Raw genomic sequence first — 14,998 nt, 5'->3', positions numbered from 1 at the left:
TCCATTGACATTGTCTACACTTCCCGTTGCCTCGGAAAAGCAGCCAGCATAATCAAGGACCCTACGCACCCCAAGCATACTTTTTTCCACCTTCTTCCATCGGGAAAAGGATACAAAAGTCTGAGGTCACGTACCAACCGACTCAAGAATAGCTTCTTCCCTGCTGCCATCAGACTTTTGAATGGACCTATGTCGCACTAAAACTGATCTTTCTCTACACCCTAGCTATGACTGTAACACTACATTCTGCACTCTCTCCTTTCCTTCTCTATGAACGGTATGCTTTGTCTGCATAGCACGCAAGAAACAATACTTTTCACTGTATGTTAATACATGTGACAATAATAAATCAAATCAAATCAAAATCCAATCATTTAAAGATGTTACCCTGTGCGACCCAAAGCCTGGAGCTCCCATTTCTACTCCTGATGCAGGCATGCCAAGCCCTTGGCCTGTTGCACCACCACACAGCTCATCACACTGTCAGACAATGCGGATTCACCCTCATGATATCAAGGAGAAGGTTCCAGGGTAAATTCTGAACACACAAAAACTCTGTATGCAGAGTTCTCCAAACTATCACGGGTGGTCTCCATCTGCCCCTTAGCCAAAAAGGGAAAGAAGGCAGGTGGCATTGCTGACTTCTGCAACACAAAGTTATTATGGATGTGGTGAAATCTGCTTTCTAATCCAATTAGCGCCTGAGTGACTGGTTCCATCCACTCCTCCAATTGTAGATAAACAAAACACATTTCAGAGTAACTCAGCTTTTAGGTAAGAAAAAGGGGCGGCACGGTGGCACAATGGTTGGCACTGCTGCCTCACAGCGCCAAGGACCCGGGTTCAATTCCCGACTTGGATCATTGTCTGTGCGGAATTTGCACATTCTCCTGGCGTCTGCGTGGGTTTCCTCCGGGTGCTCCGGTTTCCTCCCCACAGTCCGAAAGGGACTGTTTAGGTGCATTGGCCGTGCTAAATTGCCTCTTAGCGTACCTGAACAGGTGCCGGAGTCTGGCGACCAGGGATTTTCACAGTAACTTAATTGCAGTGTTAATGTACTTGTGATTAATAAACAAACAAACTTAGATGGCAGCGGAGTGGAGAAAGAGGGGAGGGAATTGGTTGGGGGGGTGTGAGTCGGTTGGGGGGGTTGGGAATCGGTTGGGGGGGGCGGGAGTCAGTTGGGGGGGGTGGAAGTCGGTTGGGGGGGGGGGGGGGGGGGGGGGGGCGGTTGGGAGTCGGTTGGCGGGGGGGGAAGGGAAAGCAGCAGAAATGTCTTCCTCTTTCCCAAAAGTGTTACATCTAAGTTAAGACCATCAAAACCTGACAAGACTACATCAATAATTTCACGCCTTTAAAGCAGCATTCTGGATAATCCATGCTAACACAGAGACAGTGAGCATTATTCAATTCCACTGCTGACCGCCCTTCAAGACCCAATCTCCATTCCTCCTCAACTCAAGTAGCTCCCTCTTGTGTAACGGCAACATGGCCTCAGCATCTGTGCTGAGGTCAGGCTGAATGTTCTCACACATAATACAAGGCTTCTATTTACAGACAGTTTGCTCCGGATGAATGACTCGTTGGCAGAGCTGCCCGGTTATTTCAGCACTGATCTTATTAAAAACAAAAATTCCTCTCAGTTTTACAGTGTCATGACAGTACGCAGTTTATTTGCCAACTTTCACAAACTGAAATTGATGAACTTTTAACAGTTTCTCAGCATTGTGCTGAGAGTGCTGAATGTGTGAAGCCAGGTCCTCAACAAAATCATCAGAACATGATTAGGAAAACTGCAAGAGATATATTTTAAATCAGATACGCGCTGTAAGAAATGTACAACTTGTGAGGAGCAGGGGGCAGTGAAATGAGTCTTTTATCAAATGGGTACAAGAACAGGCTATTTGGCCCAATGAGTCTGCTAGCCCTTTAACTTGAGGCATCTTCTCCAACTCCATTTCCATCTCTCCCAGATCCTTTTGTTTTGGGACACAGCCCCATGAGCCTGTTCCTCATTCAATCAGTTCATAGCGTCATTAAGGCGAAGGATGAGGCCACTTGGCCCATCATCAAGTCTATACAGGACTAGACATGGTCGACGCAGGGAGGATGTTCCCGGTGGTGGGGGAGCCCAGAACCAGGGGTCACAGTCTGAGGATTCAGGGTAGACCATTTACGATGGAGATGAGGAGACATTTCTTCACCCAAAGAGTGGTGAGCCTGTGGAATTCATTACCACAGGAAGTAGTTGATGCCAAAACATTGAATGTATTCAAGAGGCGGCTGGATATAGCACTTGGGGCGAATGGGATCAAAGGTTATGGGGAGAAAGCAGGGCTAGGCTTTGAGTTGGACGATCAGCCATAATCGTGATGAATTGCGGAGCTGGCTCGAAGGGCCCAATGGCCTTCTCCTGCTCCTATCTTTCTATGTTTCTAAAGCAGCTCTCAACCCTAACCCTGACCAATCCCGCCAGTCCCATTTCCTGGCTCAATCCCCATAGTCCCGCAAGCTTATTCTCCTCAAGAGCCCATTCAATGTCCTTTCAAACTCACTGACCTCAAAAGTCGGTCTAGCTCAGTGTTAAATAAATTCAACGACGGTGCAGCCACAACCCTCAGAGATGGGAAATTGCAAAGAGTTATATCCTCTTGCATGAAGAAATGTTTCCTCATCTCAGTCCTAAATGATTAGCCCATTCTCCTGAGGCTCTGCCCGTTTTCTGGATTCCCCAGCCAGGGGAACCAACCTCTCAATCTCTACCCTGCGAAGTCCCTTCAGAATCTTGTATTCTTCAATGAGATCACCTCTCATTCTTCTAAACCCAGAGAGAATAGACCCAATTTACTCAACTCTCATCATGGGCCGACCTCCTCATCTCAGGGACCAGTCTAATGAACTGTACTGTTTCCAATGCAAGTATTTCCCTTTTTAAATATGGAGTCCAAAACCATACACACTAGTCCAGATGGGGTCTCACCAAACCCTTCTACAACTGTAGCAAGACTTCCTTATTTTTGTACTCCAATTCCCTTGTAATATAAGACCAATATGTCATTTATCTTCTAATTACATGCAGCACCTGCATGCTAACTTTCTGCTTTCCTTGTACAAGTACATCCAAGCCCCTTGGAAAATTAACAATGACAATTTTCACTTGCTGTGTAGAAAAGTTCTTGCGCACATTTTCCTCCGTATCTCTTGCCCAAGACTTTCAACCTGTGCCTTCTAGTCCTTATACCAACATGGCAGCACAGTGATTAGCACTGCTGCCTCACAACTGGGACCCGGGTTCAATTCCAACCTTGGGTGACTGTGCAAACTCCACACATTCTCCCCGTTTCTGTGTGGGTTTACATAAGAACATAAGAAATAGGAGCAGGAGTAGGCCATCTAGCCCCTCGAGCCTGCCCCGCCATTCAATAAGACCATGGCTGATCTGAAGTGGATCAGTTCCACTTACCCGCCTGATCCCTTTAACCCCTAATTCCCTTACCGATCAGGAATCCATCTATCCGTGATTTAAACATATTCAACGAGGTAGCCTCCACCACTTCAGTGGGCAGAGAATTCCAGAGATTCACCACCCTCTGAGAGAAGAAGTTCCTCCTCAACTCTGTCCTAAACTGACCCCCCTTTATTTTGAGGCTGTGCCCTCTAGTTCTAGTTTCCTTTCTAAGTGGAAAGAATCTCTCCATCTCTACCCTATCCAGCCCCTTCATTATCTTATAGGTCTCTATAAGATCCCCCCTCAGCCTTCTAAATTCCAACGAATACAAACCCAATCTGCTCAGTCTCTCCTCATAATCAACACCCCTCATCTCTGGTATCAACCTGGTGAACCTTCTCTGCACTCCCTCCAAGGCCAATATATCCTTCCGCAAAAAAGGGGACCAATACTGCACACAGTATTCCAGCTGCGGCCTCACCAATGCCCTGTACAGATGCAGCAAGACATCTCTGCTTTTATGTTCCTCCGGATGCTCCAGTTTCCTCCCACAAAGATGTGCAAGTTAGGTGGATTGGCCATTTTCACAGTAACTTCATTGCAGTGTTAATGTAAGCCTACTTATGACACTAATAAATAAACTTTAAAAGCATATTACTGAGGTTGGCACATACACAGTCGGAAACATTTTGCTGCTTCCAAATACTTGGGGATGAAAATATCCTGGAAGGATAAGGGTTAACTTATTTAGTATCGGGGGGGGGGGGGGGGGGGGGGGATTAGCAGGGTAAATATGTAGGGTTACGGGGACAGAGCCTGGGTGAGATTGTTGTTGGTGCAGGCTTGATGGGCTGAATGGCCTCCTTCTGCACTGTAGGGATTCTATGCCAATACGAGCTCTTTGGAGGTATTGGCTGCAATCGTCCTGCTCTAAATGGTCTTGGAATTTTTTTCTTGTTCAGACATTTATCCAATTCCCTTTGGATAGTTACCCCTGAATCTGTTCTCTCTGCCCCTTCACGACTGCGTGGTGTATTTAGGATCACTGTAACCTCCTGAATGGAAACCCACCCCTCATTTCCTGCCAGTTACCTTAAATTCATGCCCACTGTTCACCAGCTCTCCTGTCATTGGAAACACTTCTGCCCTATTTATTTAAAAATTCTCCTAACAATGAGCGCCTCTGGTAAATCTCACCATAATTTTCTCCTTTTCGAAAAAAATCTTCCATAATTTTAATTTTTACAGCTTTTAAAATAAATATTCTTGCTGTTTTGGTCCAAGATTTTGGTTGGGTTTTTCGGACCTCGCTTGCCCAAAACTGGAGATTCCCGCCTGAGATCAATGGACCTTTGCTTGGTCAGCCCCTCCACTGCCCGCTGCGATTCCCGCGGCAGGGGGCTAGCGGGAGAATTCCCCCCTTTTGGTCCATTTTTGCTTGACGTTCTCCCCTTTATGGGATTTCTGAGACTTCATAGAATCCCTACAATGTAGGAGGAGGCCATTCAGCCCATTGAGTCTGCACTGACAACAATCCCACCCATGCCCTATCCCCGTAACCCCAAGTTAGTTATCCACTAATCCTCCTGACACGCAGAGGCAATTTAGCATGGCCAATCAACCTAATCCGCACATCTTTGGAGTGTGGGAGGAAACCAGAGCACCCGGAGGAAACACATGCAGACACGGGGAGAATGTGCAAACTCCACACAGACAGTGACCCAAGCCAGGAATTGAACCTGGGTCCTTGGCACTGTGCGGCAGCAGTGCTAACCACTGTCCCGCCCTGGCTTCTGCAGGGTAGAGGAGTGGAAGGGTCATGGCAGAGTTGAACTTACATGTATAGTGAAAGCTAGCCCATTCTAGCCATGTAGATCAGGGGAGAGGGGTTCTTGCTCCAGTTGATCAGACTGTTGGGTTCACCAGCATCCATCCCTGCACAATCTGCCCTGCAAGGGGATAAGTTAACCCTCATCCTTCCAGGATATTTTCATCCCCAAGCAGTTGGAAGCAGCAAACTGTTTCCAACTGCGTATATGCAAACCTCAATAATATTCTTTTAAAGTTTATTTATTATTGTCACAAGTAGGCTTACATTAACACTGCAACAAAGTTACTATGAAAATCCCCTAGTCACCACACTCCAGCACCTATTCGGGCACACTGAGGGAAAATTTAGCACGGCCAATGCACCCAAGCAGCACGTCTTTTGGACTGTGGGAGGAAACCGGAGCTCCCAGAGGAAAACCACGCAGACATGGAGAGAATGTGTAAATTCCGCACAGACAGTGACCCAAGCCGGGAATCGAACCCGGATCCCTGGCGCTGTAAAGCAGCAGTGCTAACCACTGTGCCACCACTGGGGCAGGCATAATGGGCTGAGTTGCCTTCTTCTATGCTACAAGGCTCTATAGGATTAAGATCGTCTTTTACTTGCAGTCTCCTTTCCCCTCTCCCATTTCCAGAAGATTACAATAGTGACTACACTTTAAAAATACATCGATAGCCATGAGGCACTTTGGGATATCCCCAGGATGGGAAAGGTGGTACAAGGTGGAGTTTGCACGTGCTCCCCGTGTCTGCCTGGGTTTCCTCCAGGTGCTTTGGTTTCCTCCTACAGTCCAAAGATTTGCGGGTTAGGTGCATTGGCCATGCTAAATTGCCCCTTAATGTCAGGGGGACTAGCCAGGGTAAATGCATGGGGTTACGGGGAAAGGGCTTGGGTGGGATTGTGGTCGATGCAGACTCGATGGACCGAATGGTCTCCTTCTGCACTGTAAGGATTCTAAGTGAAAATTCTTCCATGTTAGCCTGCTAGACTCACCTCTCTACAGACAGCTGCTATCTGTCCTTCGTCCATACACGTTTCCGTGACGACATCAGTCAGTGAACCGCCTGCCAGGTACTCCATAACCACCCATAATTCGTCCCCTACGAGATAACTAGCAGGGAAAAGGAAACAAAATGAATGGTCTAAAATCTGGAGGAATACACAGCCATTTTATTGATAAAGCTGTAATTTGAACTTTGCATTTTCTAGATGATTAGTCCAGGCCTCTGGATTACTCATTGCGAAATAGCCACTATATTATTGCACCCTTTCTCGTGTGGTAGAAAGGATTTTTATTTGAAAGAATGGACATTTAGTTTTAAATCTGATCCGGATTGCACACATGGGCTGCTTGGTCAGGGCACCAGTCGGCCCAGCAGCCAAACAGCTACCGATACTATTGGGAAAGGATATTCTCAGTGTAAATGCTACCCTATCCATGAAGCACAGACTGTTGGCCTCAGGCCTATGAAAGAGATGGACACCGCATGTTTTTTTGGATTAAGGATGGTTATGAGAAGGATATTCCTTCTGCAGTTGTTCCCTGATTAAGGGGTGATTATAGGATGGTCACCCCCCCATAATCTTTTTTGATTAAGGGTTGGTTATGGGATGGGCTCTCCTTCATGGCTTTTCTTTAACTAATGAGTAGTTACAGGAAAGCTGAGTTTCAATGACTTGCACATTTACTTTGGGCTTTAGTATCTATTTTGGCATAAAGTGACACACAGTCCAACATATAATGGTGATTCAAAACAACCCTTTAACATAATGTTACGGTCAATGGTCCAGAAGTTCATAAGATATGGGAGCAGGATTAGACCATTTGGCCCATCGACTCTGCTCCGCCGTTCGATCATGGCTGATATGCTCCTCATCCCCATTACCCTTCAACCCATTACCAATTAAAAATCTGTCTAACTCCTCCTTAAATTTACTCACTGTCCCAGCATCCACCGCACTTTGGGGCAGCGAATTCCACTGATTCACAACCCTTTGGGAGAAGTAGTTTCTCCTCAACTCTGTTGAGGAGAGATTAAATAACAAAAGGTTTAGTCATGAGGAATCAAAGGGAGTGGTAACTGGGCAAGAAAAGAAACTAAAACAGAAAATGCTGGAAAGTTTCAGCAGCTACATTGGAACAGGATCAATGAGATCGGGGCTGCACGGTGGCACAGTGGTTAGCACTGCTGCCTCACAGCGCTGGGGACCCAGGATTGCACATTCTCCCCGTGTCTGCGTGGGTTTCCTCCGGGTGCTCCAGTTTCCTCCCACTCTCCAAAGATGTGCAAGTTAGATGGATTGGCCATGGGAAATTGTCCATTAGTGTCAGAGGGATTAGCAGGGTCAATATATGGGGTTAGAAGGATCGGGTCTGATTGGGATCGTTGTCAGTGCAGGCTCAATGGGCTGAATGGCCTCCTTCTGCACTGTAGAGATTCTATGATATGTTACCTCTCAGCAACATCAACCAAAGACACAGCGGATAACTTTCAGATGTGCTAATGTCGCCCAGTTCTACCTTACCACCCGCTCTCGTGACTCCCCTGCCATTGACAATTATCATTCCATCCATCCAACACCCAGCACTTGGCATGGCGGCACAGTGGTTAGCACTGTTGCCTTACAGCGCCACGGGCCTGGGTTCAATTCCAGCCTCGGGTCACTGTCTGTGTGGAGTTTGCACATTCTCGTGTCTGTGTGGGTTTCCTCCGGGTGCTCCGGTTTCCTTCCACACTCCAAAGATTGATATTGGGTTGATTGGCCATGCTAAATTGCCCCTTAGTGTCAGGGGGACTAGGAGGATAAATATGTGGGGTTACGGGGATAGGACCTGGGAGGGATTGTTGTCAGTGCAGGCTCGATGGGCCAAATGGCCTCATTCTGCACTGGAGGGATTCTATGATTCTATCGATAAACGTCGACCAGCCAGTGACACCCATGTCCCAATAACGAATTTTAAAAAACTATTTACACGACAGAAAACAACACAAGATAAATGCGCACTCAATACCGTACAAGGGATCTGGCATACTCGTGGATTTACACAAACCACTCAGTCACGGAAGTGCGTGTAAGACTGTCAGGTTAGATACCATCATAGGATAATTTCTATGGTCAGTTGCTTACAACTAGAGTTTCTCACACATGCAAGCATGCACGTAGGTTCACTTTTCACTGCCTTTTGGAGGCTCTCAAGCAAAATTGTAGCACTTAAAGCAACAAGTCATACTGTGCAACATATGAAAGTACGGGATGCTGCATAAATCCATCCATCACAAGGATTACAAATGATACAGATGCCGATACATTCGCCCAGGCTCACGCACACACACGCGTGTGCAATTCATGTAATGGTCAGATGATGCATCATAGCAACCCTGCCACGGCAGATGGTGTAATGAATCCAATAAAAAATATCCGAAATTAAGAATCTACTGATGACCACAAAATCATTGTCAGAAAAACCCATCTGGTTCATTAATGTCCTTCAGGGAAGGAAATCTGCCGTCCTTACCTGGTCTGACCTACATGGGACTCCAGAGCCACAGCAATGTGGTTGACTCTCAACTGCCCTCCAAGAATAACTAGGGATGGGCAATAATTACTGGCCAGCCACCCATGTCCCACAAATAAAAGAATAAAATCTGCTCACCTGTCTAGATAATTAACAATATTGGGATTTTTATTTTCCCTCATCACCAGAATTTCATTAATAATCAATTCTTTCTTGGGTTGTTGTTGTAGATTCATCTGCTTGATTGCAACCTGAAAATGACAATTAAAAAATATTCAAGAAAAATCAAACCTCATTCCCTGTGAGAGGTCCAGCAAAGCTCTTGTTCCACGACAGCAATGTGTGTGTCCAACTCACCTCTTGTCCCGTGGCTACATCAATTGCTGTGTACACTGTGCCTGAAGCTCTGTGGGTGAAGGGCAAATAGCTTTTAGCACATGTTTAACACAGTTAAAGGATCATTCACAGTGTAGCACTCAGCTCATCTCAATTAACAACTTGCAGTTTATATAGTGCCTTAAATGGAATGAAACACACAAGGCACTTAGCAGCATGATAAAACGCCATGGGTCGGAATTTTCCTGTCCCTCCCACCATGGGAATGAAAGCAGGTGGGGGCAGACCGCGCAAACATCTGTTGACCTCGGGTGGGAATTTCCGGGCTTGGGGTGAGCATGGCTGGAAAATTCCGCCCTATATACCACCACGTAAGTCACATTCCTGCCACACAAGTGCTGGGCAATAACCATCTCCAATAAGAGAGAATCTAGCCATCTACACACCCCCCTGCCCACCCCCATGACATTCAATGGTTTTACCATCGCTGAATCTCCTCGGGAGCGATTCTCTGGTCCCACACACACATGATGTGGAGATGCTGGCGTTGGACTGGGGTGGACACTGAGAAGTTTCACAACACCAGGTTAAAGTCCAACAGGTTTATTTGGAATCACGAGCTTTCGGAGCGCTCAGGTGACTCACCTGATGGAGGAGCAGTGCTCCGGAAGCTCGTGATTTCAAATAAACCTGTTGGACTTTAACCTGGTGTTCTGAGACTTCTTACTGTGCCCACACACACACAGGCACATATCGCATTGTAGATGGAAACTCTCTCAGCAGCACAGTGGGTTAGCACTGCTGCCTCAGAGCGCCAGGGACCCGGGTTCGATTCCCGGCTTTGGTCACTGTCTGTGCGGAGTCTGCACGTTCTCCCCGCGTCTGCGTGGGTTTCCTCCGGGTGCTCCGGTTTCCTCCCACAGTCTGAAAGTCGTGCTAGTTAGGTGCATTGGCCATGCTAAATTCAAGAGGCCATAATGTGATTTACACCGGGAGAACACATTTTGAGATTCTCACGCCCCCTGCCAGCAACATCATCTGATTTTAAATACACAGAATTGGCGGTAAGACAAATTCAGCCAGCTCCTTCCATAGAATCCCCTCAGTGCAGTCCTTAAAGTCACCTACCCACCGGCGCAACGTTACGGCAGGGATCAGTACTGCTCTCCACACGGATGTGATTTGATGACCATAATGGGGGACTTGGATGCCAATGGAGCCCCTCGGTGGTCAGGGACATGGCTGGGCACTGCCAATGGGCAACTTGGCAGCCACAATTGTAGGTGCAGTGGCAGGTTGGCACTGCCAAGGGATGGGGCCTGAAGAGGGAGGAATGAGATGGGAGATGCCTGAAGTGGGGTGGGGGAAAAACACCCTTACATATGGTGCCCAATCTCTGAGGAGCTAGCTATGCCGACGTCTTTCGGTCCTGCATGTCCCTTTCCTAGCTGGAATCACCCCAAGCTCAAAATAAATGTCTAACTTTGGGTGGGCTGGAATCTTGATCACACCGATCTGCCCGGTGGGAATCGCACAGCTTTTTCCACCAGGGACAACATATTTTGGGAGAATTGCGGCCCTCATATCAACATCTTGGGGATTACCATTGATAAGGTCCCCTTGTTTCTTTTCAAGCCACACACCACCCTGACTTGGAACTATAATGGTTTCTTCACTGTCGCTGGGTCAAAATCCTGGTAATTCCTCCCTAACAGCAGTGTGGGTGCACATACACCACATGGACTGCAGCGGTTCAAGGTGGCAGTTCACCACCCTTCTCGAGGGCAATAGGGATGGGCAGTAATTGCTGGCCTAACCAGCGATACCTACATCATGCGAACAAATAGTTTTTTTAAGAAAGGACAGATTAGGTCAGATGATCAAAAGCTTGGTCAAAGAGGTAATTTCAACAGAAGTCTTGGAAATGGGAGACAGCAACAGGCATAGACATTCTTGAAGCATTCCCAAGTCTGGGTAACTAAGCATTACCGGACCTTAGAAACATAACCCTAGATCTCAATGGCTCATTGTTGTACAAGGTTCAATGTGCGAGTTCACCGAATTCGCCAATCTTCTGTAAGCAGGACTACAAGGTGCCAAACAACCTGCTATGATGCCATGAGCTACAGACAACAAGCTGTGATCTACAGGCAGAAAGGCATAAAGGCATTGATAGCACGACACCAAATACACAACGTTATACTAACCCCTGTCCAATTTTCTCAAATCTCGAGTACTTCTTTTTCGGATCTCCCACTGTTACTATACTTCCTGTGAGATTGGGAAAGAATGTTAAAAGTTTAATGAATGTGTATATTTTTATCAACAAGATCAACTTTTTTTTTTTAAAAAAGGAACAATTATTAAATCTAAGCATGTCAACTGCCCAAGCTCTTGGCAAGGCATGGATTGGGAAAAGAGGCTGAACAAAAAACCATGAACTTGGTCTTTAGAAGAGGAGGAAAGCTGTACCCATATTTGCCGGCCTTCCTGTCTCATTTCAGTAACTTATGGGCTATTGGCATCACCTATCAAGCCAACAACTATTACCCATTCTTAACCTGCTTCAAGAAGGTAGAGATGGGTCTTAACTACCCCAGCAAGTCACTCTGTATTCAAGAGTCACCCACACTGCTGTAGGTCTAGAAACACACATGTCACTAAGGGACAACTTAGGATGGCCACTCCACCTAACCTGCACATCTTTGGACGTGATGGTGGTGGAGGGAGGGGGTCTTTGGTCAACTGATCCAATGCAAAGTGGGGAACTGGGGAGTGCGCTTGGTTCCATTTTACTGGTGTTCTTGATTGTAGAGGGCAAAAAGAGGAGAAGTTTTGCCATGGTTCTCAGTCATCATTATGTGGTCACCCCATTAAGCTTGGACTTGATGGAACTAGCAATCCAGAGCTGCCACTGCCTCATCAAGGTTTCTGCACCTTCCATACATTCAATATTCACCAGCTAGGAAAGAGGCAGTAAATACAGGGGAACACCATCATCTCAAAATTCCTCCTGAAGTCATGCCATCCTGACTTGGGACACATAATCGCTGTTCCTTCTTCATCACTGGGTCAGAATCGTGCAACTCGCTACCCAAGAGTACTGACGGAATCGCTATATCACAGTGGGGCCCCCAATACCATTTTCCCAGGGCAAAGTAGGGAATGGGTAATAAATGTCTGCTGTTCCAGCAACGCGCATCTGAGAATGAATTTAAATTCTCACCGAGGCAAGTAGACCAATCGATAAGTAAATTGGGTGGCACAGTGGTTAGCACTGCTGCCTCACAGAGCCAGGGACCCAGGTTCGATTCCTGGCATGGATCACTGTCTGCATGGAGTCTGCATGTTCTCCCCGTGTCTGCGTGGGTTTTCTCTGGATCCTCTGGTTTCTTCCCACAGTCCAAAAGACGTGCTGGTTAGGTGCATTGGTTAAGTTCTCCCTCAATGTACCCGAACAGGCATCTGAGTGCTACGACTAGGGGATTTTCACAGTAACGTCATTGCAGTGTTAATGTAAGCCTACTTGTGACACTAATAAAATAAACTTTACTACTTTTAGTAAGGCATAAATTTCCTACATAGAATCAGAATCTACAGTACAGGAGGCCACCATTTGGCCCATCGAGCCTGCATTGACAACAATCCCATCCCACCCAGGTCATATCCTGGTAACCCCACATATTCACCCTCCTACTCCCCCTGACATTAAGGGACAATTTTATCATGGCCAATCAACCTAACCTGCACACCTTTGGACTGTGGGGATGCAGACATGGGAAGAATGTGCAAACTCCACACAGTTACCGGAGGCCGGAATTGAACCCGGGTCCCTGGCGCTGTGAGGCGGCAGTGCTAACCACTGTGCCACCATGCCGCCCCTGACAAGAAAAAAATGAAAGCTTCTGGATTGTTCTAATCACACTAACCACTTTACTAAACTCTTTGAGGGAAGGTGATCTGCCACCACCCTAAGAACCTAAATTCCAGACCATACTATGTGCGTAACTCAATGTTCACTCAATTAGCCTAGAAAGCTACTCAACTGTTTTTTGAAAAAAATTACAATTACAGAAGGAAATGGATCCAGGCCCTGAAGGGAAATTGGAGATGTGGAATAGATGCAAGTCTGGTCACTGTCACTCACATCCCAGGAACATATTCAAGAAAAGCCCCCAGGTAACCACCATCCTGTCAATCACATAGATGGTCTCTTGGGCGAGGAGACTTTGTAATCGTACCCTAGCAGGGAATCAACCCTAACAGAACAGAATGTGGAGAGAAAAGAATCGCAGCAGTGCACCAACACCAACACCAACATAGTGATACACCGTGACAAAGCAGTGAATTGCTACATTTTACCTGGTCCTGACACTGCTGTGGAGAAGCCCCAGATAACTGGTGTTATTGTACAATAAGTGCAGGGTAAGATTCCCTTCAATCCACCCCAGCGATATGTCTTCACCTCGAAACTAGAAAAGCACCCTTCACTCCACCAGTAATACTTCCATTTTCCAAACCAGTTGACCTTGGAACCATAGAAATGTTACAGCACAGAAGGAGGCCATTCAGCCCATCTTGTGCATGTTAGCCCAAGGACACCCAGATGCCCTTTCTAATCCCACCTTCCTTCACCTGGCCCATAACCCTGTAGCTTACAGTACTTAAGGTGCAGATCCAGATACTGTTTAAAAGAGTTTAGGGTCTCTGCCTCCACCACCATCTCGGGCAGTGATTCCCTCTGCGTAAGAAAGTTCTTCCTCATGTCTCCTCTACACCTTCTGCCACTTGTCTTGAATCTATATCCTCTGGTTCTAGAATTCTCCACTAAGGGAAACAATTTTATCCTGTCCACTCTATCTCTTCCCCTCAACGTTGTACAATTCAATCAAGTCACCCATCAGCCTTCTTTGTTCCAAGGAAAATCACCCCAATCTCTCCTCGTAGCTACACGTTTCTAGCTCTGGCAACGTCCTTGTAAACCTCCTCTGCACTCTCTGAGCGTGTTTGCCAGTTCAGTGGTAAATTACTGTTGAGAGAGTCTTTTTTAAAAAAAATTTTGGGCTTATATCCAATTGGCCGAGGCTGTCCTAACACATTCCACATGGCAGCCTTACAGCAACCAAGAGAAAGGAGGCTTTTATCTCATCAGTATGGGCGAGATTTGAACCCATTAGCTCCTGCAGCAGAAGGTCAGTGCCCCACTCAGTTCCTCACCCAATCACCAAGCAAGATTAAGCTGAGTGGTTACATACTCAATTTTTCCAATATCTCTTCATCTGTCATTTTGGTCTTCTTCTTTTGCTTCTCAGCGTTCCTGGTTAGGGTATTTGAAGGGGTGGTGTTATTCTCAGAGGGTGAGGAGATGGGAGACGTGGCAGCATCTTTGGTGGGTGGGATAGGGATGGGGTCTATCACAGACCGAGTGTACATCTATAGAAAGGAGAAAAAAAAGGATGAAAGTGTAAGATTGCGGACAAGGTTGGAGAGAAAAAAAAAGAGAAATGCCTTTCACAATGCCAGGACATCCTGAAGATCGTAGCCAATCAAATATTTTTTGAAGTGTTATAATGCAAGAAATATTTCACACAGCAAATTTCTACAAACAGCAAGGTGATAACATCTGCTCTAGTGATTTTGGTCGCAGGACAACTTAACTGCTTCGGCAGAGGTATTCATAGGTGGGCTTTGTGGACACAGGGTTGGTATTTTCAGCTCACACTTAATCAACGAAGAATTGGTTCAATGTTCTCCTCTCCGGAAGAGGCTGACTCATGCTGGCAGTATCCAGCCCCATACTTGAATACATGTCCTGCAGCACACAAGTATTGTTTTAAATGTGTGCAACACTCTTTCATGGGAGGTG

General features: G+C 46.5%; 1 protein-coding gene across 4 annotated transcripts in view; it reads right to left on the bottom strand.

The window, feature by feature from the left end:
• pak1 (p21 protein (Cdc42/Rac)-activated kinase 1) overlaps positions 1 to 14,998 on the bottom strand; it is a 240,097-nt gene that overhangs the window by 20,941 nt on the left and 204,158 nt on the right. For all 4 annotated transcript variants that reach the window (XM_078222572.1, XM_078222573.1, XM_078222574.1 and 1 more), the window contains 5 exons: positions 14,388 to 14,565; positions 11,340 to 11,403; positions 9,154 to 9,202; positions 8,935 to 9,047; positions 6,273 to 6,390 (listed from right to left, as the gene is read on the bottom strand). In XM_078222572.1, the coding sequence (XP_078078698.1) occupies positions 6,273 to 6,390; positions 8,935 to 9,047; positions 9,154 to 9,202; positions 11,340 to 11,403; positions 14,388 to 14,565 (522 nt within the window). The remainder of the gene's footprint in view (positions 1 to 6,272; positions 6,391 to 8,934; positions 9,048 to 9,153; positions 9,203 to 11,339; positions 11,404 to 14,387; positions 14,566 to 14,998) is intronic.

The sequence above is a fragment of the Mustelus asterias genome, chromosome 10 (assembly GCF_964213995.1).
Source record: "Mustelus asterias chromosome 10, sMusAst1.hap1.1, whole genome shotgun sequence".
Classification (NCBI taxonomy): Eukaryota; Metazoa; Chordata; class Chondrichthyes; order Carcharhiniformes; family Triakidae; genus Mustelus; species Mustelus asterias.
Note: the sequence above shows the minus strand (reverse complement) of the source record. Positions and strands in the feature narration are given on the sequence as shown.